Source organism: Hyperoodon ampullatus (genome assembly GCF_949752795.1).
Source record: "Hyperoodon ampullatus genome assembly, chromosome: 17".
Lineage (NCBI taxonomy): Eukaryota > Metazoa > Chordata > Mammalia > Artiodactyla > Ziphiidae > Hyperoodon > Hyperoodon ampullatus.
Genome location: NC_136930.1, coordinates 45,990,692 through 46,014,206, shown reverse-complemented (window position 1 = coordinate 46,014,206; position 23,515 = coordinate 45,990,692). Strand labels below are relative to the sequence as shown.

General features: G+C 38.7%; 1 protein-coding gene and 1 pseudogene across 2 annotated transcripts in view; one reads left to right on the top strand and one right to left on the bottom strand.

Annotated features, from left to right (window-relative positions):
• SLC25A32 (solute carrier family 25 member 32) overlaps positions 1 to 22,514 on the top strand; it is a gene marked incomplete at both ends in the record, with an annotated part of 44,398 nt that extends 21,884 nt beyond the window's left edge. The window contains 6 exons of the mRNA XM_079722380.1: positions 13,958 to 14,108; positions 15,938 to 16,023; positions 17,526 to 17,686; positions 18,055 to 18,168; positions 18,496 to 18,641; positions 22,379 to 22,514. Coding sequence (XP_079578506.1) covers positions 13,958 to 14,108; positions 15,938 to 16,023; positions 17,526 to 17,686; positions 18,055 to 18,168; positions 18,496 to 18,641; positions 22,379 to 22,514 — 794 coding nt within the window. The remainder of the gene's footprint in view (positions 1 to 13,957; positions 14,109 to 15,937; positions 16,024 to 17,525; positions 17,687 to 18,054; positions 18,169 to 18,495; positions 18,642 to 22,378) is intronic.
• On the bottom strand, positions 7,285 to 12,140 carry LOC307065631 (HMG domain-containing protein 4-like; annotated as a pseudogene). Its single transcript has 3 exons — positions 12,106 to 12,140; positions 8,929 to 9,134; positions 7,285 to 8,846 (listed from the first exon to the last, which is right to left on the bottom strand). The product of its transcript is annotated as an HMG domain-containing protein 4-like (transcript).
• Positions 22,515 to 23,515: the final 1,001 nt, after the last annotated feature.

The following is a 23,515-nucleotide window of genomic DNA, read 5'->3' as shown; positions in this document are numbered from 1 at the left end:
ATGTGGGATCCTCCCGAACCGGGGCACAAACCCGTGCCCCCTGCATCGGCAGGCGGACTCTCAACCACTGCGCCACCAGGGAAGCCCTGCAGCTTTTTTGTTATAGTCACTAGTTTGTTGTCTTTTTTAGATTCCACATATAAGTGATATCATACAGTATTTGTCTTTGACTTATTTCACTTAGCATGATGCCCTTCAAGTCCATCCATGTCGCTGCAAATAGCAAAATTTCATTTTTTTTATAGCTGAGTAGTATTCCATTTTGCAGATATATTGTACTACAGCTTCTTTATCCATTCATCTGTTGATGGACACTTAGGTTGCTTGAATGTCTTGGCAATTGCAAATAATGTTGCTATGAACATTGGGGTGCCTGTATCTTTTCAAGTTAGTGAGTGTTTTTGTTCTTGTTTTTTTTTTTTTTTTTCCCCCAGATATATACCCAGGAGTGGAATTCCTGGGTCATATGGTAGCTCTGTTTTTAGTTTAGTTTTTTTTTTTTTTTTTGAGAAACCTCCATACTGTTTTCCACAGCGGCTGCACCAATTTGCTTTCTGATTGACAGTGTAAAAGGGTTCCCTTCTCTCCACAACTTTCCCAACATTTGTTGTTTGTGTTCTTTTTGATGCTAGCCATTCTGATGGGTATTAGGTAATTTCTCATTGTGACTTTGATTTGCGTTTCCCTGACAATTAGCGATGCTGAGCATCTTTTCATGTGCCTGTTGGCCATCTGCATTTCCAATTTGGAAAAATGTCTGTTCAGGTCTTCTTCCTATTTTTTTAATTGGGTGTTTGGTTTTTTTGTTGTTGAACTGTATGAGGTGTTTGTGTATTTTGGCAATTGAGCCCTTGTTGGCTGCATCATTTCCAAATATTTTCTCCCAGTCCATAGGTTATCTTTTCGTTTTGTTTATGGTTTCCTTTGATGTGCAAAAAACATGTAAGTTTGATTAGGACCCATTTATTTATTTTTGCTTTTATTTCTGTTGCCTTGGAGACTGACCTAAGAAAACAATGGTATGATTTTATGTCAGAGAATGTTTTGCCTATGTTATATTCTAGGAGTTTTATGGTGGCATGTTTTATATTTAAGACTTTAAGCCAGTTTGAGTTTATTATTGTATATGGTGTGAGTGAGTGTTTTTACTTCATTGATTTACATGCCGCTGTCCAGCTTTCCCAAAGCCACTTGCCGAAGAGACTGTCTTTTCTCCATTGTATATTTTTGCCTCCTTTGTCAAAGGTTAAGTGACTGTAGGTGTGTGGATTTATTTCTGGACTCTGTATTCTGTTCCGTTGACCCATATGTCTGTTTTTGTGCCCATACCACACTGTTTTGATTACTGTAGCTTTGTAGTAGTGTCTGAAGTCTCAGAGGGTTATGCTTCCAGCTTTGTTCTTTTTCCTTGGGATTGCTTTGACAATTCTGGTTCTTTTGTGGTTCCAGGTAAATTTTAGGGTTATTTTTTCTAGTTCTGTGAAAAATGTCATGGGTAATTTGATAGGGATCTCATTAAATTTGTAGATATGGCCATTTTAATAGTATTGATTCTTCTAACCCAAGAGCATGGGATATTTTTCCATTTCTCATTTTCAGTTTGCTTTATCAATATTTTATAGTTCTCAGTGTATAAGTCTTTCATCTCCTTGATCAGGTTTATTCCTAAGTATTTTATTTATTTAAAAAATGATTCAGATACATATATTTTTTTCATATACTTTTCCACTATACATTATTACAAGACACTGAATATAGTTACCTGAGCTCTACAGTAGGTCCTTGCTGTTTATCTCTTTTATACATAGTAGTGTGTATACATTAATCCCAAACTCCCAACTTATCTCCCCACCCCCCTCCCCACTATCCCCTCTGGCAACCACAAGTTTGTTTCCATGTCTGTGATTCTATTTCTGTTCTGTACATAAGTTCATTGATAGCATTGTTTGGATGCTACATATAAGTGATATCATATTTGTCTTTCTCTGACTTATTTCACTTAATGTGATAATCTCTAGGTCCATCCATGTTGTTGCAAATGGCATTATTTCATTCTTTTTTTATGGCTAAGTAATATTCCATTGTATATATGTACCACATCTCCTTTTTCCATTCATCTGTTGATGGATACTTAGGTTGCTTCTATGTCTTGGCTATTATAAATACTGCTGTTATGACCATTGGGGTGCATGTATCTTTTCAAATGACAGTTTTCTCCGGGTATATGCCCAGGAGTGGGATTGTAGTATCATAAGATAACTTTATTTTTTTAAGGAACGTCCATATAGCTCTCTGTAATGGCTGTACCAATTTACATTCCTCCCACAGTGTAGGAGGGCTCCCTTTTCTCCACACCCTCTCTAGCATTTATTATTTGTAAACTTTTTAATGATGGCCATTCTGACTGGTGTGAGGTGGTACCTCATCATAGTTTTGATTTGCATTTCTCTAATAATTAGGAGTGTTGAGCATCTTTTCATGCGCCTGTCGGCTATTTGGATGTCTTCTTTGGGGAAATGTCTATTTAGGTCTTCTGCCCATTTTTTGATTGGGTTGTTTATTCTTTTGATATTAGGCTGTATGAGCTGTTTGTATATTTTGGAAATTAATCCCTTGTTGGTTGCATCATCTGCAAATATTTTCTCCCATTCTGTGGGTTGTCTTTTTGTTTTGTTTATGGTTTCCTTTGCTGTGCAAAAGCTTTTGAGTTTAATTAGGTCCCATTTGTTTATTTTCGTCTTTATTTTCATTACTCTAAGAGATGGATCCAAAAAAATATTGCTGCAATTTATTTTAAAGAGTGTTCTGCCTATGTTTTCCTGTAAGAGGTCTTACATTTAGGTCTTTAATACATTTTGAGTTTATTTTTGTATGTTTTGTTAGAGAATGTTCTAATTTCATTCTTTTACATGTAGCTGTCCAATTTTCTCAGCACTACTTATTGAAGAGAATGTCTTTTCTCCATCGTATATTCTTTCCTCCTTTGTCATAAATTAATTGATCATAAGTGCATAGGTTTATTTCTGGGCTTTCTATCCTGTTCCATGGATCTATGTTTGTTTTTGTACTAGTACCATACCGTTTTGATTACCATAGCTTTGTAATATAGTCTGAAGTCAGGAAGTGTGAATCCTCCAGCTCTGTTCTTCTTTCTCAATCGTTTTGGCTATTTGGGGTCTTTTGTGTTTCCATACAAATTTACAAAATTTTTGTTCTAGTTCTGTGAAAAATGCCATTGGTAATTTGAGGGATTGTATTGAATCTGTAGATTGTCTTGGGTAGTATAGTTGTTTTGACAATATTGATTCTTCCAGTCCAAGAAGAACATGGTATATCTTTCCATGTGTTTGTATCATCTTCAATTTCTTTCATCAACATCTTATAGTTTTCAAAAACAGTTCCTTTGCCTCCTTAGGTAGGTTTATTAGTACGTATTTTGTTTTCTTTTTGATGCAGTGGTAAATGGGATTGTTTTCTTAATTTCTCTTTCTGATATTTCATTATTAGTGTATAGAAATGCAACAGATTTCTGTATATTAATTTTGTATCCAGCAACTTCACCATATTCATTGATGAGCTTTAGTAGTTTTCTGGCAGTGTCTTCAGGATTTTCTATGTGTAGTATTATGTCATCTGCAAACAGTGACAACTTTACTTCTTCTTTTCCAGTTTGAATTTCTTTTATTTCTTTTTCCTCTCTGATTGCCATGGCTAGGACTTCCAAAACTATGTTGGATAAAAGTGGCAAGAGTGGACATCCTTGTCTTGTTTCTGATCTTAGAGGAAATGCTTTCACCTTTTCACTATTATGATGTTAGCTATCAGTTTGCCATATATGGCCTTTATTATGTTGAGCATGTCCCCTCTATGTTCACCTTCTGGAGAGTTTTGTTTTTTTTTCTCATCATAAATGGGTGTTGAATTTTGTTAAAAGCTTTTTCTGCATCTATTGAGATGATCTTTTGGTTTTTACTCTTCAATTTATTCATGTTGTATATCACATTGATTTGCAGGTATTGAAAAATCCTTGTATCCCTGGGATAAATCCCAGTTGATCATGGTGTATGATCGTTTTAATGTATTGTTGCATTCGGTTTGCTAGTATTTTGTTGAGGGTTTTCATATCTATGTTCATCAATGATACGTATAATTTTCCTTTTTTGTGATTTTTTTGTCTGGTTTTGGTATCAGGATGTTGATGGCCTCATTTAATGAATTTGGAACTGTTCCTTCCTCTGCAGTTTTTTGGAACAATTTCAGAATGATAGGTGTTAACTCTCCTCTAAATATTTGGTAGTATTCATCTGCGAAGCCATCAGGTCCTGGACTTTTGTTTATTAAGTGTATCTTTTCTTTTGGAAGAGTTTTGGAGGGATTAGTATAAGTTCTTAGTATGTTTGATAGAATTCCCCAGTGAAGCCACCAGTCCTGGACTTCTGTTTGCTGGGAGGTTTATGGGGGTGGGGTTGTTTTTGTTTTCCTATATAGTTTCTATTTCACTTTTAGTGATCATTCTGTTCAGAGTATTTATTTCTTCTTGATTCAGTTTTTGGTGGGCTGTATGTTTCTAGAAACTTGTCCATTTATTCTAGGTTGTCCAGTTTGTTGGCATATAATTGTTCATAGTATTGTCTTACGGTCTTTTCATATTTCTGTAATGTCGGTTATTTCTCCTTTCATTTCTTAATTTGGTTATTTGTGTCCTCTCTCTTTTCTTCTTGGTGAGCCTGGCCAGAAGTTTGTCAATTTTGTTTATCCTTTCAAAAAAGCAGCTCTTGGTTTAATTGACTATTTCTATTGTTTTTTTAACCTCTGAATTTATTTCCTCTCTTATCTTTATTATTTCCTTCCTTTTGCCAGCTTTAGGTTTTGTTTGTACTTTTTTCTTTTAGGCGGTAGGTTAGGTTATTTGAGATTTTTCTTGCTTTTTGAGGACCACGTCTATTGCTATGAGCTTCTCTCTTAGGACTGCTTTTCCTTCATCCCATAGATTTTGTATGGTTGTGTTTTCATTGTCATTTTTCTCAAGGTATTTTTTAATTTCCTCTTTGATTTCATCGTTGACCCATTGGGTTTTTAGTAGTATGTTATTTAATCTTTATATAATTGTGGGGTTTTTTTCTTTTTCTTTTTTTTCTCATTACTCTTTCTATGGTTGATTTCTAATTTCATACCATAGTGGTCAGAAAAGATGCTGGAAATAATTTTTTTTCTTTACAAATATTAAAAATGTGATTTTTAATAATGTAAGTACAAAATTTTATTTCTTTATACAACTCTAATGGGATTTGGATCAAACTGCTAGAATTTATTTAAAAGACAAAATAAAACAATGATATAAAAACTGCAAGAAGGTTTGAATCCAAAGGTTTTCCTCTAACAGTACCAAATACCACAAGGAACAGATTATTATACAAATGTGTACAAATTTTAAATACAAATACAATAGGGTTGGATTTTAAAGGAAAACGAACAAACAAAAATCAGGTCCTCATCAGGACTTTATTAATGTGTACAAATGACAATGGTAGGATTGACTTCTTTCTGTACTAATCCATGTCTCTGAGGCCCTTCCTTGATACTCTGTGTCAAACAGGAAACTGACATGGGTACAGAGGAGGCGTGGGACAGGTGCTAACACACAAACTCAAACCAGGATTTCTGCTCTTCGTGATTTTGGTTCCCAGACATTCCTGTTTCCTTCTGTTTCCCCAGTTAAATCTCAAAACTGCTCTGAGGTGAGAATGGCATTCAGCAGCCAGAATACCTTTACGAAAAACAGCCCTGTGACCACACTGGTGGGAAGAAAGGAAGGAATTAAATAGGATGCAGGCTGGCGGCACTTTCCTCAAAGATCTACTTTGATACTGTGGTGCTCCATCCAGGCCAAGGGAAGAAAGCAGTCACCTCAGAGCCTGGTTTTGACGTGGACTCTCAAACCAAATTTAAAAACAACCCTGAAGCCCTCAACTGTTTTCTTTGGAGCTGGGAAGCAAAAATCTGGTTCTTTGGACATAAGGGCAGCTGGGAATGGTAACATTCCTTTTTATTTAGTTTCTTGACATTGTTCAGTTGTAAAGAACTAGAATCCCTATATGATCCCTTTTCGAGGCACAGTACCTGAAAGTAGATGATTTGGAGTTTGCAGAGGAGACCAGAGGAAGGAGGGGAGGAAGAAATGACAAATCTGTATCTTCCACATGCTGTTGCTGGTGGAGGCTCTTGTTTTTAACTTATATATACAGAAATTTACAGGATAAATTAAAATCTAAGAGAGTTTAAAGAGTTAAATACACATAATTAAAACACATCCACACACACACATAAACAAACCTACATGAGAATAGAGTACTTTTTTCGCAATTTGCTTAAGTGTGGAATGCAGAACACTGTGTATCTGCCCAACAGGGGAGCCAATGAGATGAACCCAGGAATCAGGCTGGGCAAAGCTCACCTTCCACACCCACCAAGCAACTAAGCAGCAGAACTGTGAGCTAAGCTGACGCTGCCAATGGAAGATACCAGCTCTTAGCTCTGCAGACCAAATGCTGTGGGTCAGCTCACAATATAGTCCATTCAGCTGGTGGCACTGACGGCCTTACCCTCTCCAGGGCTCACAAATCTCCTTGGCTCCGACTGAGGCTGCCAGTGGTACCAATGATTACAATAAGTTTTGAGACATGGACACTGGTAGAGCAGGAATTGGAATGAACCCCCCTACTAAGTTCACTTAAGCCATCACAACAACTTTCAAATGGGAATGATGTTATCACCTCCCACCTAGGTCACTTCAAGTTGAAAAGCTTTGTACTTTCAGTTAATTGACGTCTTCCCATAATCTTTCCTATTGCATTTCAGACTGTAAGACAGGTAAGGCAAATGGTCAGTGATGGGTCTGGAGGTACAATTGAGTTTGGAAAAAAATCACATTTTGGCTGACCTTAAAGCGATGCACTTGACATCCAGAACAAGCCCCCAGCCCCCAAGTTACATTGATTTCTAAGGCAGATTTATCCACCACAGGAAAGTAAATAATCCCAAGCCCATATTCATGCCAAGGTTTCCTCTTGGCTAAACCTTTGCCATTTCATAAAATTATTAAAAGCAAAGTAGTTACAGTCCTATGTATATATTATACATTATATATACATATATATACACATTATGCATATATATAAAAATTTAAAACCTACACCCAGAGGCCAGTGAAGGGATCTGTAACAGTCACATATACACAAGCCAGCAACAGGCAAGATAAGGTTTCTGTCCCAGGAGTCTTTGCTGTCACGGTCCAGGCATGATGTAAGCAATGTGGTCTAGTGTGTTTGACAAGACCTGTCTGGGACAGCCATTCAACTCAGGTAGTTGTGTGGTCACACACGCCAAGGGGCCAAGCACACAGATGATGAAATCCAGAAGCACTAACAAACTGCCAGACACAGCCACCATGCCCTCGGTTTCCTGCAGGTGGTGTCCAGTGAGGCTCAGGGACTCTCCCAACAGCTGGAGATGAGCGGCCACGTCGACAGGCTCTGTCTCGGGGGCTTTGTCTGGCGAGGCGGGTAATAATAGCAGGTTGGTGGGTGGGGATTTCTTCGGGGGTGACAGTACTCCTGCAGAGGAAGCTTTCACTTTCATGGAACCTTCTGAGCTGGATGCTTTTCTTCTCACAGTTGTAGCTTCTGCTTTGTTCTGTTTGTGTTGCAGATGCTGAGGTTTTTGCTTCCAAATCAGTTTGTCCTTCTCTGGCAATTGCTTCCACACCTCAGCCAGTTTTTTACTCAGTTCCCCAAAATCTATGCCTGGATGGTCAGCCACGATGGTTACACGATACTCCTTAAAGAACACCTGGTAGGCTCACATGTTCTTTTTTGGCTTTTCTCCTCTGTCTCTCTTTGTCCTTCTCCTCTCTTTTTTCCTCACTGTGCCTATCTGTGTGGAGGCCAGGAAATGGTGGGGGAGGGGCGGCTGCTCCAGTGTACGGGATGCTGGGCAGAGGGCCAGGCGGCACTGGGACCTCTCCCACTGCTGCAGCAGGAAGTCCCAACCTTCTCTTGGACTTGGAGTGTCGCTTCTCTTTATGCTTCTCCTTGTCCTTTTTGCTCCTCTTTGATTTCTTTTTCTTCTTGATTTCCCGGTAAGAATCATCAATCACTAACTCCCCAGCCTCCAGCTCCCCGCCAGAGGAGGAGCCTGATTCTACTAGAATAGGTTCAAGCCCTGAAAGATCAAGGTTAGCACTGTGGGATTCTGGGAACTGGGAGGCATCAGACCCATAGCCTTCAGGGCCAGGAGACGAACGTGAATCTGAGAATGACTTGTGCTTCCTCCAGGCTGTTTTCAGAAAGCTCCGTAACTCGTGTCCTAGGAGTAAAGCACCTTGCTCATCTCAAGCTGACTTCTTAGAGGATTTTTTCACAGTCGCTTGTTGAGAGGGGTACTGAAAAGACTCCTCATCAACTGAGCTGCTTCCCTTCTCCTTTGGTGAGAGAATAAGTTTCATCTTTAACCCATCAGGTTCCCAAAGGGTCTGTGTCTCAGTGTTCACATAGAGCAGTTTCATTTTTTTGGATTTGTGGGAACCACCGTCCTCCAGGGGCAGCTCCCCACTGCTTCTGCTGACTTTCTTCCTGTGGTGTTCCTTTTTACTCTCTGAATGGCTTGAAGAACTGGAGGACTTTTCTCTTGTCTTTTTGGGGGGCTTGGTGCCTTTTGCCAGAGGGGAAGTGATCCCTTTCAACAGGTCCATAGTTGTATCAGCAGATTGCGGGCTGGACTTTTTCTTTTTCTTCTGTGACAATTCCAAAGATAAAATATCTCGTGTATCACAAATGAAGACTGTTCTTCTACGCTGAATCCTCCAAAATACCAGCTCTCCACCTCTCTCCTCCTTCACCCTGGTTTATCGGCACTCAGAACAAGAATCACTGCCCTCCATAGTAGTAATCATCAGAGGAGTGCTTCCTCTGCTTGTGTTGTCCATCCCCAAGAAGTAAAGTTCACTGTCCTTTAACCTCTTCTTGGAAGAATTCCTGACCTGAGCAGTGATTTCTTCCTCTTCCCTTAAAAAAACTTTGTAAGAACGTTTCTTTTCTCGTTGGCTTCGGCCAGCAGCTAGCCCTATGTCCTCAAAGCTGTGAAAAGCAATCTTCACTAGGCTCGCCCGGATCCTGCCTCAGTGCGCTGACTGCCGCCATCTTGGAGAAGGAGCGAAAAGCGCAAGCGGCCAGGGAGCCTCAGTCGAGCCCAGAGCGTAGACCTTGAAATAATTTCTATCCTCTTAAGTTTGTTGAGGCTTGTGTTGTGTACTCATATGTGGTGTATCCTAAGGAATGTTCCATGTGTATTCTGAAATACACATGCTTGAAAAGAATGTGTATTCTGGGTTTTTTTTTTTTTTGCATGTAATGTCCTGAAAATACCAATTAGGTCTACCTGTTCTATTGTATCATTTAGTATCTCTGTTGCCTTGTTGATTTTCTATTTGGAAGATCTGTCCATTGACGTCAGTGGCGTGTTAAAGTTTCCTACTGTTATTGTATTCCCAGCAATTTCTCTCTTTGTTAGTATTTGTTTTATGTATTTAGGTGATCATATTGGTTGCATATATATTGAGTGTAATATCCTCTTCTTGTATTGATGCTTTTATCATTATATACTGTTCTTCTTTATCTTTCTTTGTGGCCTTTGTCTTAAAGTCTATTTTGTCTGATATGAGTATTCCTACCCTGTTCTTGTCGTTTCCATTTGCATGAATATCTTTTTCTATCCCCTCTCTTTTTTTCTTCTTTTTTTTTTTTTTTTTTTTTTTTGGCTGTGTCGGGTCTTTGTTGCTGCATGCAGGCTTTCTCTAGTTGTGGCAGGTGGGGGCTACTCTTTGTTGTGGTGCGTGGGCTTCTCATTACAGTGGCTTCTCTTGTTGCGGAGCATGGGCTCTAGGCGCGCGGGCTTCAGTAGTTGTGGAGCATGGGCTCAGTAGTTGTGGTTCACGGGCTTAGTTGCTCCGCGACATGCGGAATCTTCCCAGACCAGGGATTGAACCCATGTCCCCTTCATTGACAGGCGGATTCTTAACCACTGCCTCACCAGGGAAGTCCCTATCCCCTCACTTTCAATCTATGTGTGTCCTTCGCTCTAAAGTGGGCAGTATATTGGAGGTTCTTGTTTTTTTAATCCAATCTGCCACTCTGTCTTTTGATTTGAGCATTTAATTTTAGTTCATGGACATTTAAGGTAAATATTGATAGGGGTTTATTTCAATTTTAAACCTTATTTTCCAGTTGATTTTGTATTTCTTCTCTGTTTCTTTTTCTTTCTACTTTTTTGGTTTGATGGGTTTTTTTAAATTATGCACGAGTTCTTTTTGGTTTTTGTGAATCTGTTGTGTTTTTGATTTGTGGTTACCCTGGTTTTCAAGTACATTAACCCATTACTATATACCTGCTTTAGACTCATAGTCATATAAGTTCAAACACATTCTTAAAAAAAAAGAAATCTATGTTTTCTTACTTCCCTTCCCCACATTTTATGATTTTGATGGCCTCTTTTACATCTTCATGTTTATCTGTTTATAGTTATAATTGCTTTCACAAAAAACATTTATCTTATTTTAAATGATTTACTTTCCAATTGTGATTCTCTTTCCTATAGATTCTTGCTTTTTTTCTATTTAGAGAAGACCTTTCACTATTTCTTTTAGCATAGGTTTTGTATTGCTGTATTCTTTTAGTTTTTGCTTGTCTGGGAAATTGTTTATCTCTCCTTCTATTTTAAACAATAATCCCACTGGGTAGAGTATCCTAGATTGCATGTTTTTCCCTTTCAAGACTTTGAATATATCTTGCCATTCCCTTCTGGCCTGCAGCATTTCTGTAGAAAAATCAGCTGATAGCCTTACAGGAGTTCCCTTGTAATCAACTTTTTTTCCTCTTTCTACCTTTAGAATTCTCTCTTTATCTTTAACTTTTGCTGTTTTAATTATAATATGTCTTGGTGTAGGTCTGTTTGGGTTCATCTTGTTTGGGACCATCTGTGCTTCCTGTACCTGGATATCTGTTTCCTTCTTTAGGTTTGGGAAGTTTTCAGCCATAATTTCTTCAAATACATTTTTGATCACCTTTTCTTTCTTCTTTCTGGGATCCCTATTATGCATAGATTGCCATGCTTTAAGTTATCCCATAGGTCTCATATATTGTTTTCATGTGTCTTTCTGTCTTTTGTTCTGATTGGGTGATTTTCACTATTCTGTCTTCCAGATCACTTATTTGTTTTTTGCATTATTCAGTTTGCTATTTATTGCCTTTAGTTCAGCTTTCTTCTTGGCAAATGAGTTTTCTAATTTTAATTGGCTCCTCTTTATAGTTTCTATGTCATTTTTACAGTAATCTGCATTTCTGTTGGTATCCTTTCTTAATTCCTTCAGTATTTTTATTACTTCCTTTTTGAACTCAGGGTCTAGTAGACTGGCAAGGGCTATTTCATTGTTTGTTCTTTCAGGGGAAGTCTCTTGATCTTTTAGTTGCAAGTGGTTTCTCTGTTTCTTCATTTTATTTATATTTCTCTGACTATGAGTTTAGGAAAAACAGTTATCTACTGTGATCTTGAAAGGCTTTTTATGTGGGAGCATCCCTGTGTAGCCTGCGTGAGTCTAATATTTCTGTACAAGGGCTGTTTTTAGTATGGATGTCTGCTGCTTCTTTTTCTCAGTGTGTGCTGGCTGTTATCCCCTTGAGAAGGGGTGTGATTGTTGTTGTGGTAACCAGAGCCTGCACTGGATCGTGAACGGGACCTCATGTTTGCTCTGTGGTTGTCACAGCCCTGTCAGGGGCAGGGTCTGCTCCCTAGTTGTTGGAGCAGGGTCTGCTCCCCAGTTGTTGGAGTAGAAGCCCCCATATTCAGTTCTAAGCTACAGTGTGAGGTAGGTGGGACTGGATTGCTCCTGCTGGGATAGGAGCCGCTGAGTATTCCTCCTCAGGAGTTGTCCACCAGGAAATGCACTCTGTGGTGTCACCTGTGTGAGCTCACGAAGTACAGTGTTGTTGGCACTGCCCTCAGCCTTGGGAATGAAGGCAGTCGGCCAGGATGTCCCTCAGGTGCTGTGCTCACAAAGCTGCCAGCACAGAGCCACTGAAGTCCAGCATGGGGATCCACCCATGGGAGCTATGGAATCAGCCCAGACCCCAGCCCCACCTCCACATGCAGGTGCCCACAAAGCCCACCAGTGCTAACACCAGACCTGCTCCAGTGCCAGTAATATGCTCCAATGTCCCACAGGCACTACACTTTCAGAGCCCCAGTGGCATAAATCCACACAGCTGCTGGGACATGGCTCAGATTTCAGCCCTGCTTCTGAAGTCTCTAGCACTGGGGATCTGCTCAGATTTTAGCCTCATCTCTGCGTGTGGGCACTTGCACACTCCCAGAGCTCCTAGAAGCGGAGCTGCACGTGCTGTGAGCACACTGAGAATGAGGCTGCTATGGCGGGGCCCCACCCCTCACTTTGTGTGTGTGTGTGTGTGTGTGTGTGTGTTTGTGTGTGTATTAACAATGGGGCTTTTATGGCAGATCTGGGCTGCACCCTACACACACCCTGTTGCGGCCCAGACCACACTTCAGTCCCTTTGGGCAGTCTCTGCACAGCCAACCCCAGTCCTCTCCCCAAGTTTGTTCACTGCAGCCTGTGTTTCAGCACCCAGCCCCTGTGCCATGGGTTGTTTGTTTTTTTGATGTTGAGTTATAGGAACTGTTTATACATGTTGGATATTAACCGCTTATCGGTCATATCATTTGCAAATATTTTCTCGCATTTGGTAGGTTGTCTTTTCATTTCTTGGATGGTTTCCTTTGCTGTGCAAAAGCTTTTAAGGTTAATTAGGTTCCATTTGTTTGTTTTTGCTTTTATTTCCTTTGTTTTAGGAGACATTCAAAAAATGTTGCTACAATTTATGTCAAAGAGTGTTCTGCCTATGTTTTCCTTTAGGAGTTTTATGGTATCTGGTATTACATTTAGTTCTTTAATCCATTTTGAGTTTAGTTTTGTATATGGTGTTAGAGAATGTTCTAATTTCATTCTTTTACATGTAGCTGTCTGGTTTTCCCAGCACACTTACTGAAGGGACTGTCTTTTCTCCATTGTATATTCTTACCTCCTTTGTCATACATTAATTGACCATAAGTGGGTGGGTTTATTTCTGGGCTCTTCATTCTGTTCCATTTCTGTTCCATCCACAGAAAATTACTGTATGTAATTACACATAGTAATTTTCTGTGAATTGATAGTTCATGTAATTTGCCCATAAGTTTTTTAGAGGCTGTTTGTCATTTTCTTATTGATTTGTGAATCCTTTTTGTAAATTAGATATATTAACCCTATACTACAAATTTTTTTCAATCTCTTATTGGTTTGTGGAGTCTTTCATGAAATAGAAGTTATTTAAAATAAGCATTATCTTTTAAACTTCCAAAACAGATTTGAATTCTCCTTATTTAAGTAACACAGAGTGTGTGTAGCATCAGTTTTTGTTTTACCCTATCATGTTTTATTAATTTAGAACTTTTGAGAGTAAGAAAACAATGGATGGGATTTTCTACTTTCTATTCTGATTTCTCTGTGTGTGTGTGTGTGTGTGTGTGTGTGTGTGTGTGTGTGTGTGTTGGTGGGGACTGTGGCAAGAGAATTTCCAGGAAAGTTTATCCCATTCTCTACATTTGCTTTATCACTCCTCACATCTTTATCCAAGTTTTTATTGAGGGTATACTACACACTTAAAACTTAGATAAATATATGAATTTATTAATTTAAAAATATCAAATCCTGGAAAATAATTTTATCTACCAAAAAATTTTTTCTTTTGAATTTACCTCCTTTCTGTGATTGATTGTGTGATATCTATATGTTTATATATAATTCAGAGATAGAACTTTGCTCCCACCTAACTCTGTGTATCTTTTACTGCAGTGAGTGATGGATTGGAACTGAGACCGAAATATAAAGGTGTTTTGCATTGCTTGACCACCATTTGGAAACTTGATGGACTACGGGGACTTTACCAAGGAGTAACCCCAAATGTGTGGGGTGCAGGCTTATCCTGGGGACTCTACTTTTTCTTGTGAGTAGGTCTGGGAGATTTTACAGTAGTAAATAAAAAGGAATTTATGTTTTTAATGATTTTTTAAAAAATCAGTTGGTGAAGCAAGGTGAGTCATTTAATCAGTTTCTCTGAATTGGAAGGGCTAGAAAGAGCAAAATGGCATATTGGTCTCATTCTCTGTAAGCTATTATCAGAGGCATTTAGTCTGGAAAAAAGTTATTAAGAAGGTAAAAGGATGAGATGGAGAAACATTCTTCCAGAAGCCATTTCTGTGAGATGGATTCAGGAAGGTGGCTTCCCAAAATACACTGATTCATAATGAAGTTGGAAAAGCAGAAGAGGACAGATCTTGGAGTCCTCATAAGACCATGTATCACAGGATGGCCCTATGGGAACAGAAAGCCAAAGCCAGTACATGACTGAAAGAGTCTGAGGCTTGTTCTTTCTTACCTCCTATTTGACCTGCTCCTTCATCTTTGTAGCTCATTCATTTCCTCACTCCTCACTGTCAGGTATCATCACCGTTTGTAATAACTGCTATTGGATGCTTACTGAAGAAGCCACAGAAAACACCTGTGGCAGCCATATTCAAGTTGTTGAGTGTACAAAGGCATGGAAACAAAGTATTATCACACTGCAGTGGAGGAGTGTGTACTGCTCTGAGCTTGCTTCTGATACCTGAAACTGAATCCATGAATGGGGAGGCTTTTGTTTTAATACATGGCATTTTTAGGAAAACATCAATACCTGGTATATTTGCCTTCTTCTCTTTTGTTTCTTACATTTTACTTGATCTCTCATAATCTTATGGCAGTATACAAACCAACCTTAAAATATTTCCTAAGTGAAATCAAAATAAAAATCAGCCTTAATATTGTTTAAACATTTTTCCTATTTTCAGTTGTAAGACATTCCTAGATGGGTGAAACCGTATGTATAAAATTTATTATGTTAATAATTTCAGAGCTGTGTGGGTTCTTTAAAGAGAGTTTCTAAGGGCAAGCCATGTAAGGTTTATGTGTTGAAATTATCATAAAGCAGTATACTTGTTTTATGATAGAATGGATTGGTCAAGTTTGGAAAGATTTAGTTGAAGTCTTCTTCCTGGAGGAAAGTGGAAATTGGAGTTTGACAAAAAACGTGATTTAACTCCCTTACTCAGAAGCATTTTGTGGCTGTTTTCTGCCAAGTAAAGCGTAAGTGTCAGTGTGCCACTCAAGTGTAGCTCAGTTTGCCCTGCCTTCCCATCCACCCCTATAACTTTTGCTCATGCTTGTGTTTTCCTATTGAAACTGCACCTGTCTCTCCATACCTGGCTCAGTGTTGCCTCCTACACAAAGCCTTCTCTGATCTCAGTAATAGTTCCTGAATCTCTCATGATACTGTTTGTGTTATCTTTTGTTAGGATTTCTTGTGTGCCACTGTGGTCCTTGTTAATCTGTTAGGTGGGATCCGTGGAGTGTTTTATGCATCAGAATTGCCAGCCACAGTATCTGAACATAATAGTTAGCTGCCCTTTTTTTGTCTGCCCAATTGCTGCACCAGTACACCCTCCCCCTTCCAGTTTTCCTGTTTGCTGTTTTTATTAATGGTTGAACATGTGATAAAAAATATTTTATATATGTATTGCCAGCCTACTACATATTTGGGGGGAGAGATGGTATAGTCTTACAGTAAACCATTTCCAGTAAATCCATTATTTGAAAAAGGTCTTGTTTTGTAGTTGGATTACGCATTGACTTCTACTTTTGAGGTATTTTTAAGTTACCCACACTTTAAAATAGAATTTACTGCTTTATGTCACTCATTCATATATTTATACAACTGTTCATGTTTAATTCTTTTAGTTACAATGCCATCAAATCATATAAGACAGAAGGAAGAGCAGAAAGGTTAGAGGCAACAGAATATCTCATCTCAGCTGCTGAAGCTGGTAAGGTAGTGTGTGAAATATAAAACATCAACTTCCAACTTGATTTTCACTTTTGTTCTTTATTTGCCTTTTTTCCTATGAACACCTGAGTTTAAATATGCTCATCTAACTATACTAGTCAGTTATCACATGAAATTTCTTAGAAGGCAAGTATTGTGATGGATTACTCTGGATTTCAAGAATTTTACTTGTCACAAAGGGTATAATATTTAGAAAGGTTATGACTCTCCAATGATTTAAGATGATTTGGCATAGTGTTTCTTCCATTAAAATACAATTTCAGTTTTCAGATTAAACAATTTAATAGTCTTGTTTAATTGCCTCATGTATGTATAATATTCAGAAGGAAAAACAAAGTAGGACTCATAAGTCTTTTTTTTTTTTGCTGTACGCGGGCCTCTCACTGCTGTGGCCTCCCCCATTGCGGAGCACAGGCTCCGGACGCACAGGCCCAGCGGCCATGGCTCACGGGCCCAGCCTCTCCGCGGCATGTGGGATCCTCCCAGACCGGGGCACGAACCCGTATCCCCTGCATCGGCAGGCGGACTCCCAACCACTGCGCCACCAGGGAAGCCCGACTCATAAGTCTTTTAACTCCTACTTTGATACCTTGTTACCTCGGTGTTTTTTTTTTTTTTTTTTTCTTTTTGGCTGTGCTGCACAGCTTGTGGGATCTTAGTTTCCCAACCAGGGATTGAACCCAGGTCCTTGGCAGAGAAAGTGCCGAATCCACTGGACTGCCAGGGAATTCCCCACCTTGGTTTCTTAATGTTTACTGATTGTTTTTAAGGCAAGAATTATCTTGTTTATTTTGAATACCTAGCTGCTAGCAGAGACCTGACTCACAATAGGACTCCATAAATACTTGTTGAATAAAGGACTACTTAGGAAACTTGGCAAATGAGAAACTTAACCATTTGAATTTTTTTTAACAAAATCATCACTCTCTGTAAGGAATGTAAATATTTCTTTTGATATTACATAGTTATTTAATTTTTGAGGTGTTGTGGCTACTTTGAATGGGTTTGAGGAAGAGTGTGATAAAGTTGGGGCAGATATGTGTGCACATGCACAGATGAGTGAGGTGCTGGATTGCTGGTCCTTTTCCCCTAATCTTCAGCCCCTCTGGGTTATACTGTGTCCTCCTCCTAAGTATATGTATCTCCTTATCAGCATCTGCTTCCCAGGACCTTGGTCTGTTCTCCACACTAGGCCACTTTGGTTAGGAGCCAGGACATCTTTGCTACCCTCACACCACAAAGGGAAAGTGTTTCACATTTTTATCACCTTTTAAATTTATTTCTCACTAACCACATGGGGAACTTTTTAAGACCACCAAAAACTATATCTACCCATTAACCCTAGGTCTGTGCCTCAGGGACCACACCTTGCTGTTGCAGGTACAGCCCCATTCTTTATATAAATGGACTGTTCTTAATTCAGCTTGTCAGAAGTAAGAAAGTACCTGTATGCTGAGTAATATTATTTAAATCTGATTTCAGGAGCCATGACCCTCTGCATTACCAACCCATTATGGGTAACAAAAACTCGCCTTATGTTACAGTACGATGGTGTTGTTAATGCTTCACAGCGGCAATATAAAGGAATGTTTGATACACTTTTGAAAATATATAAGTATGAAGGTGTGCGTGGATTGTATAAGGTAATGAATTATTATCAATATATTTTAATAGCTGACAATTGTAGTTTCCCTTGGCTCTATTGTCTGAGTTCGGAATGACCTGTACTCAGTCCTGAAAAGAAACCAGACTTAGGCAAGGAACAATTTAATGACAACTGGAATCTGTATTGAGATTGTACTTTAAACTGTTTATCCTCATTACCATAAGAAGTATCATCGTGACACTGGTGGGTGTGAGAAGGACTGTCTAAAATAAAACTTTGTTGAGTAACCATTTCTCTAAGTCACACATTGAGGTCACTCATTCCTTACTCCCCTCCCCGGAAGCTGTGGTCCCTTGGAAACTCGCTTAGTTTAGCTTTTTTTTTTCTTCACTTGTTCCTTTCTAGGGGTTTATTCCTGGGCTGTTTGGAACATCACATGGTGCCCTTCAGTTTATGGCATATGAATTGTTGAAATTGAAATACAACCAACATACCAATAGATTACCAGAAGCACAGTTGGTAAGGTGATACTTGAAAGAAACACTGGTATTTATTTTTATGGGCATTTAATAGATGGAAATTTTGTCACGTTTACTTTGGTAGTATTGCTATGATGATAAGTACCGATTCTGCCACTAATTTAATTTATAGTTAAATACTTTACAGGATAATGGCACACAACTTTAAAAAATAGAACCCCATTGCACAGACCTTGTTTCAAGAGGGGAAACAGTATTTTCACTTGTGGATCCACTTCACTGTTGGTTCCCCTATGTAAATTTTACTTCTATATTTTTAAAGAAACCCTACCTAAAGAAAAACAAATGTTTTCTGTTGTCATTTTAGAGCACAGTAGAATATATATCAGTTGCAGCATTATCCAAAATATTTGCTGTGGCAGCAACATACCCATACCAAGTTGTAAGAGCTCGTCTGCAGGATCAACACATATTTTACAATGGTGTATTGGATGTAATCACAAAGACATGGAGGTAAGAGTATGTGGTATATCAAAATGGCTCTTAGGAGGTACCTTGTAAATCTTAAACTGTCCAGTTGACATCATTAGTTTTATAGCAAAGACCAGTGTCTGTGGTGAAAACATGGCTGATGGACCCTTCCTCCCCATATCCCATTTACTCCATAGAAAACCATAAGCCTCAACTTCTTCATTTATAAAATTTGAATATCTAGGTTGACAGTTTTTTATAAAAATCAAATGAGATGTGTGAAAGTACCTTGACAAATTAATTAAAATTTAGGTGTTATAAAATATTTGAATGGCATTGAACAGAGGAAGTCATAAAAAAACCTAGTTTAATAGAATTAGGAAGGCCCCAAGGTGGGGAGGAGTCAAGATGGCAGACCAGGAGGACGCGGAGTTCGTGACTCCTCACAACTAGGACACCTACCAGGCACTGGTGGGGGACCACAGACACCTAAGGGGATGAGAGGAGCCCCCAAGCAACCGGACCCCAGGGAATATTAATCAGGGTGAGGTCTCCCGGAGGTCCTCAAGACCCAGCTCTACCTAACTGCCTGCAAACTCCAGCGCTAGACACCTCAGGCCAAACAACCAGTAAGGCAGGAACACAGCCCCACCCATCAGAAAAAGCGAGACAACAGAAAAATGTTACAAACGAAGGAGCAAAGTAAAAAACCTACAAGACCAAATAAATGAAGAGGAAAAAGGCAACCTACCTGAAAAAGAATTCAGAGTAATGATAGTAAAGATATCCAAAATCTCTGAAATAGAATGGAGAAAATACAAGACATGTTTAACAAAGACCTAGAAGAACTAAAGAACAAGCAAACAGTGATGAACAACACAATAACTGAAATGAAAAATACACTAGAAGGAATCAATAGCAGAACAACTGAGACAGAAGAGCAAATAAGTGAGCTGGAAGGTAGAATGGTGGAAATAACTGCAAAGGAGCAGAATAAAGAAAAAAGAATGAAAAGAAATGAAGTCAACCTAAGAGACCTCTGGGACAACATTAAATGCACCAACATTCGCATTATAGAGGTCCCAGAAGGAGAAGAGAGAGAGAAAGGACCCGAGAAAATATTTGAAGAGATTATAGTAGAAAACTTCCCTAACGTGGGAAAGGAAATAGCCACCCAAGTCCAGGAAGTACAGAGAGTCCCAGGCAGGATAACCCAAGGAGAAACATACCAAGACACATAGTAATCAAACTAACAGAAATTAAATTCAAAGAAAAAATATTAAAAGCAGCAGAGGAAAAGCAACACATAATGTAGAAGGGAATCCCTGTAAGGTTATCAGCTGATTTTTCAGCAGAAGCTCTGCAGGCCAGAAGAGAGTGGCAGGATATATTTAAAGTGATGAAAGGGAAAAACCTACAACCCAGCAAGGATCTCATTCAGCTTCGATGGAGAAATGAAAAGCTTTACAGACAAGCAAAAGCTAAGAGAATTCACCACCACCAAACCAGCTTTACAACAAATGCTAAAGGAACTTCTCTAGGCAGGAAACACAAAAGAAGCAGCAGACCCACAAAAACAAACCCAAATCAATTAAGAAAATGGTAATAGGAACATATATATTGATAATCACCTTGAATGTAAATGAATTAAATGCTCCAACCAAAAGACACAAACTGGCTGAATGGATACAAAAACAAGACCCATATATATGCTGTTTACAAGAGACCCCCTTCAGACCTAGGGACACATACAGACTGAAAGGAAGGGGATGGAAAAAATATTCCATGCAAATGAAAATCATGGAGTAGTAATACTAATTTCAGATGAAATAGACTTTAAAATAAAGACTCTTATAAGAGATAAGGAAGGGCACTATATAATGATCAAGGGATTAATCCAAGAAGAAGATATAACAATTATAAATATATGTGCACCCAACATAGGAGCACCTCAATACATAAGGCAAATACTAACAGCCATAAAATTAGAAATCGACAGTAACACAGTAATAGTGGGGGACTTTAACACCCCATTTACACTAATGGACAGATCATCCAGACTGAAAATAAATAAGAAAACACAAGCTTTAAATGACAGGATAGACCAGATAGACTTAATTGATATTTATAGGACATTCCATCTGAAAACGGACGAATACACTTTCTTCTCAAGTGCACATGGAACACTCTCCAGGATAGATCACATCTCGTGTCACAAATCAAGCCTCGGAAAATATAAGAAAATTGAAGTTGTATCAAGCATCTTTTCCAACCACAACGCTATGAGATTAGAAATCAATTATAGGAAAAGAACTGTGAAAAACACAAACATGGAGGCTAAACAGTGCGCTGCTAAATAACCAAGAGATCACTGAAGAAATCAAAGAGGAAATTTAAAAATACCTAGAAACAAATGACAATGAAAACACGACGACCCAAAACCTGTGGGACACAGCAAAAGCAGTTCTAAGAGGGAAGTTTATAGCAATTCAGTCTCACCTCAAGAAACAAGAAAAATCTCAATCTAATCTTATGCCCAAAGCAACTAGAAAAAGAAGAACAAAGAAAACCTAGTTAGTAGAAGGAAAGAAATCATAAAGATCAGAGCAGAAACAAATGAAATAGGAATGTAGCAAACAATAGCAAAGATCAATAAAACTGAAAGTTGGTTCTTTGAGAAGATAAACATGCGCCATTAATTGGCCAGGTAAGAGGGTATCAGTGATATTGGTGGCAATGTTAGCTTGCATGGTGCTAGAGTTTTGTTTGAAATAAAATTTCTAAGGACCATCCTTAAAAGAACCTGCTGTATAGCTCACGGAGCTCAGCTCCTTGCTCTGTGATGACGTAGATGGGTGGGATGGGGTGGGAGGCCCTAGAAGGAAGGGTATATGTATGCATACAGCTGATTCACTTCATTGTATAGCAGAAACTAACACAACATTGTAAAGCAATTATACTCCAATTTAGGGGCTTCCCTGGTGGCCCAGTGGTTGAGAGTCCGCCTGCCGATGCAGGGGACACGGGTTCGTTCCCCGGTCTGGGAGGATCCCACATGCCACGGAGCGGCTGAGTCCGTGCGCCATGGCCGCTGAGCCTGCGCATCCGGAGCCTGTGCTCCGCGACGAGAGAGGCCACAGCAGTGAGAAGCCCGCGTACCGCAAAAAAAAAAAAAAAAAAAAAAAAATTATACTCCAATTTAAAAAAAGAAAAAAAAAGGCCCCACATCTGCTACTGGTAGCAGAACTTTTGCAAACACTTGTTTCCATGTATGGAAGACATGCATGTCTTCAGTGTGGGAATGTTTAAATTGTTATAGGTATACATCCCCATGTTTCTTTTTAATTCTAAAAGGCCAGAACAGAATATTTAAACGTTTAAATTCAGTTCAGTTTAGTAAATATATATATTGAGAATGTAAGTAAAAAGTTTCAAGGCTTTATTCCAATTCTAGGCATTAAGAAAATTAAGTTTTATTGCTGGGTTTGTGGCCAATTACCAGTACTCCCAGGTTGCCTTGGTGGATTTCTCCTCTCCAAAGCTCTAACTGGATGGTCCTTAAAAAAGTTTTATTTTTGTGTGCTATATTTAGTGTTGTCTAGCATTTTTATTAGTTATGAGATGTTTAATGCCTACATTAGATCAGCTAATACTCCTACATGTTCATACATTTAAAGGCATTTGAAAGATGGTTATGATTATATCTTCAGGCTAGCTCTGTAGGAAATTAAGTATATATGTATATATGTATATATATACTTTTTTTTCTCTCTCTAAAGGAAAGAAGGCATCGGTGGATTTTACAAAGGAATTGCCCCCAATTTGATTAGAGTGACTCCAGCCTGCTGTATTACCTTTGTGGTATATGAAAATACCTCACATTTTTTACTTGGCCTTAGAGAAAAGAAAAAGTAAACTAAAAGAAGATAATTCCAGTATATCTGCCCAAGGCAGCCATGTGCTCCTTTGTATTTGAGACATGAAACTCAGAAGAATACTGCACAGCAACATGGCTCATAATTGAACTCGGTCTATAATCATTAGAAGTCACAGAACTGCTAAGCCTTCACATTGTTTTTCTGCTTTTGCTTTCCCCATACATATGAGACTTGGCTTCCTCTACCTGAAATGGTTGCCAGCAAACACAACAGTAAAACTGACACCAAATGGAGAGTTTCACAGATTTTCTCCATTTCATTGTCTAAGTAGAAGCTGATTTGCAGCACTTGCTGAATGGATTTGAAGACTGCTCCTTTTTCTGAACTCATTTGTCTGTATTGGCTTTAAAATCAACCTCTGTGCAATAGCAAAAAAATGGCTTCTTAAAAGATGTCATTGCTTTTTCAAGAGTTTGCTGGGAAAGATGTTGCCCAAATCCTGACCATTTTTGAAACGGGAAAGTTTGGTGGGGAAAAAAATCCACTGTAAATGTGCTTTTGTTTTAATTCATTTGGAATGCAGTTATGTACTTCTCTTAATTTGAGAAGTACCTAACATCTGTTGTCATTCCATCACTAATTTTTTTCCCAGAAGCTCTTTCATAATTTAAAATGTAATCTTGGATCACATTATTATTTTTCAGCATAGGTGCTTAGTGTCTTTTTATAAAATCTGAACTAGGATCCAGCTGTGTCAGCCCTTACTTAGCATATTTGTCTATAAATCACTTATTGGTGTTGCTAATAGATCACCTTATATAGATACTAGAATGACTGGGGTACGTTTGTTGACAAACTATGGAAGTGAGAAGCTTTAGCTTTCTACTTCAGATTTCAGATATATGGGTCCAGATCCCAAATAAGTTACCAATCTACATTGGTTGCTCAAATTCAGGTTTAAATACAAATTACACTAAAGGCCATTATTGATTTTACTTTTGAGTTACGGTAATTCTTCTATAAATATAAAGGCCTGCC